The following is a 1231-nucleotide window of genomic DNA, read 5'->3' as shown; positions in this document are numbered from 1 at the left end:
GTGGGGTCGGAAAGACGCAGATCGCACTCGAGGCCGCTTTTCGTGTCGGCGACGCGCATCCGGACTGCTCAGTTTTTTGGGTTCCCGCTGTGGATGCCACCAGTTTTGAGAACGCATACCGCGCTATCGGCCAGCAGCTCAAGGTACCCGGGATCGACGAGGAGAAGGCAGATTCCAAGGCACTTGTCAAGACAGCTTTGAGTTGTGAAAGCACGGGCAGCTGGCTTTTGGTCATCGACAACGCTGATGATATAAAGCTCTTTGGTGACACAGACCTCGCCGACTATCTTCCATTCAACCGGAAAGGATCTATTCTGTTTACAACGCGAAATCACGAAGTTGCGGTAGAGCTAGTCGAGTTTGAGCGTCGCATCATTCCAGTTGAAGAAATGAGTAGAGACGAAGCCCTTGAGCTGTTGCAGAAAGGGTTGAAGGGGGATCAGATAGGCGATGTGGCAAGTACTGACGCGCTGCTGGAATTTCTTTGCAATCTCCCCCTAGCAATACGGCAGGCCTCTGCTTATATGGGCAAGAAGCAGATTTCGACTACACAATACCTAGAGCTATGCAACTCCAGTGACGAGGATACGATCGAGCTGTTAAGCCGGGACTTTGAGGACCGACATCGATATAAGGACATCCAAAACCCTGTCGCCACAACTTGGCTGATTTCGTTCCAGCACATCTCGGAGCACGACCCGCTGGCAGCCAATTACCTCAGGTTTATGTGCTTCCTAGCTGGGAAGGATATTCCGCAAGCTCTGCTGCCGCCGTCTGGGAGGCTAAAAACTATTGACGCACTTGGGACTCTAAAGGCATATGCATTCATCTCACAGCATAAGGAGTCAGATACTTACAACATCCATCGGCTAGTTCAAATATCGATGCTCTCTTGGTTAGCTCAAAGTGGAGAGCAGGGGGAATGGGCCGCCAAAGTGCTACAACGGCTTGCAGACGTGTTTCCTTCTCCAAAACACGAAAACAGGGAAGAATGGATACGGTATCTTCCGCATACACAGCGCGCTCTTGAGTTGCGGAAGAGCATAGAAGACGGGGACGCACTGATAGGTCTTATATTTAATGTAGGTGAGGGTCTTCACCAGTTAGGAAAATATGAAGATGCGGAGCGGATGCATCGGCAGGGATTGGGGTTGAGTGAAAAGGTGTTGGGCAAGGAGCATCCAGACACGCTTACCAGCATGAACAGCCTTGCGAGTGTGCTCAAGAGCCA

At 51.2% G+C, this 1231-nt stretch overlaps 1 protein-coding gene across 1 annotated transcript in view; it reads left to right on the top strand.

Annotated features, from left to right (window-relative positions):
* N656DRAFT_839255 (uncharacterized protein) overlaps positions 1 to 1231 on the top strand; it is a gene marked incomplete at its 3' end in the record, with an annotated part of 6446 nt that overhangs the window by 3762 nt on the left and 1453 nt on the right. The window contains exons 2-3 of the mRNA XM_064818896.1: positions 15 to 380; positions 423 to 1215. Of these exons, the coding sequence (XP_064666902.1) occupies positions 15 to 380; positions 423 to 1215 (1159 nt within the window). The remainder of the gene's footprint in view (positions 1 to 14; positions 381 to 422; positions 1216 to 1231) is intronic.

This window comes from Canariomyces notabilis, assembly GCF_033297395.1.
Source record: "Canariomyces notabilis strain CBS 508.74 unplaced genomic scaffold N656scaffold_26, whole genome shotgun sequence".
NCBI lineage: Eukaryota > Fungi > Ascomycota > Sordariomycetes > Sordariales > Chaetomiaceae > Canariomyces > Canariomyces notabilis.
Note: the sequence above shows the minus strand (reverse complement) of the source record. Positions and strands in the feature narration are given on the sequence as shown.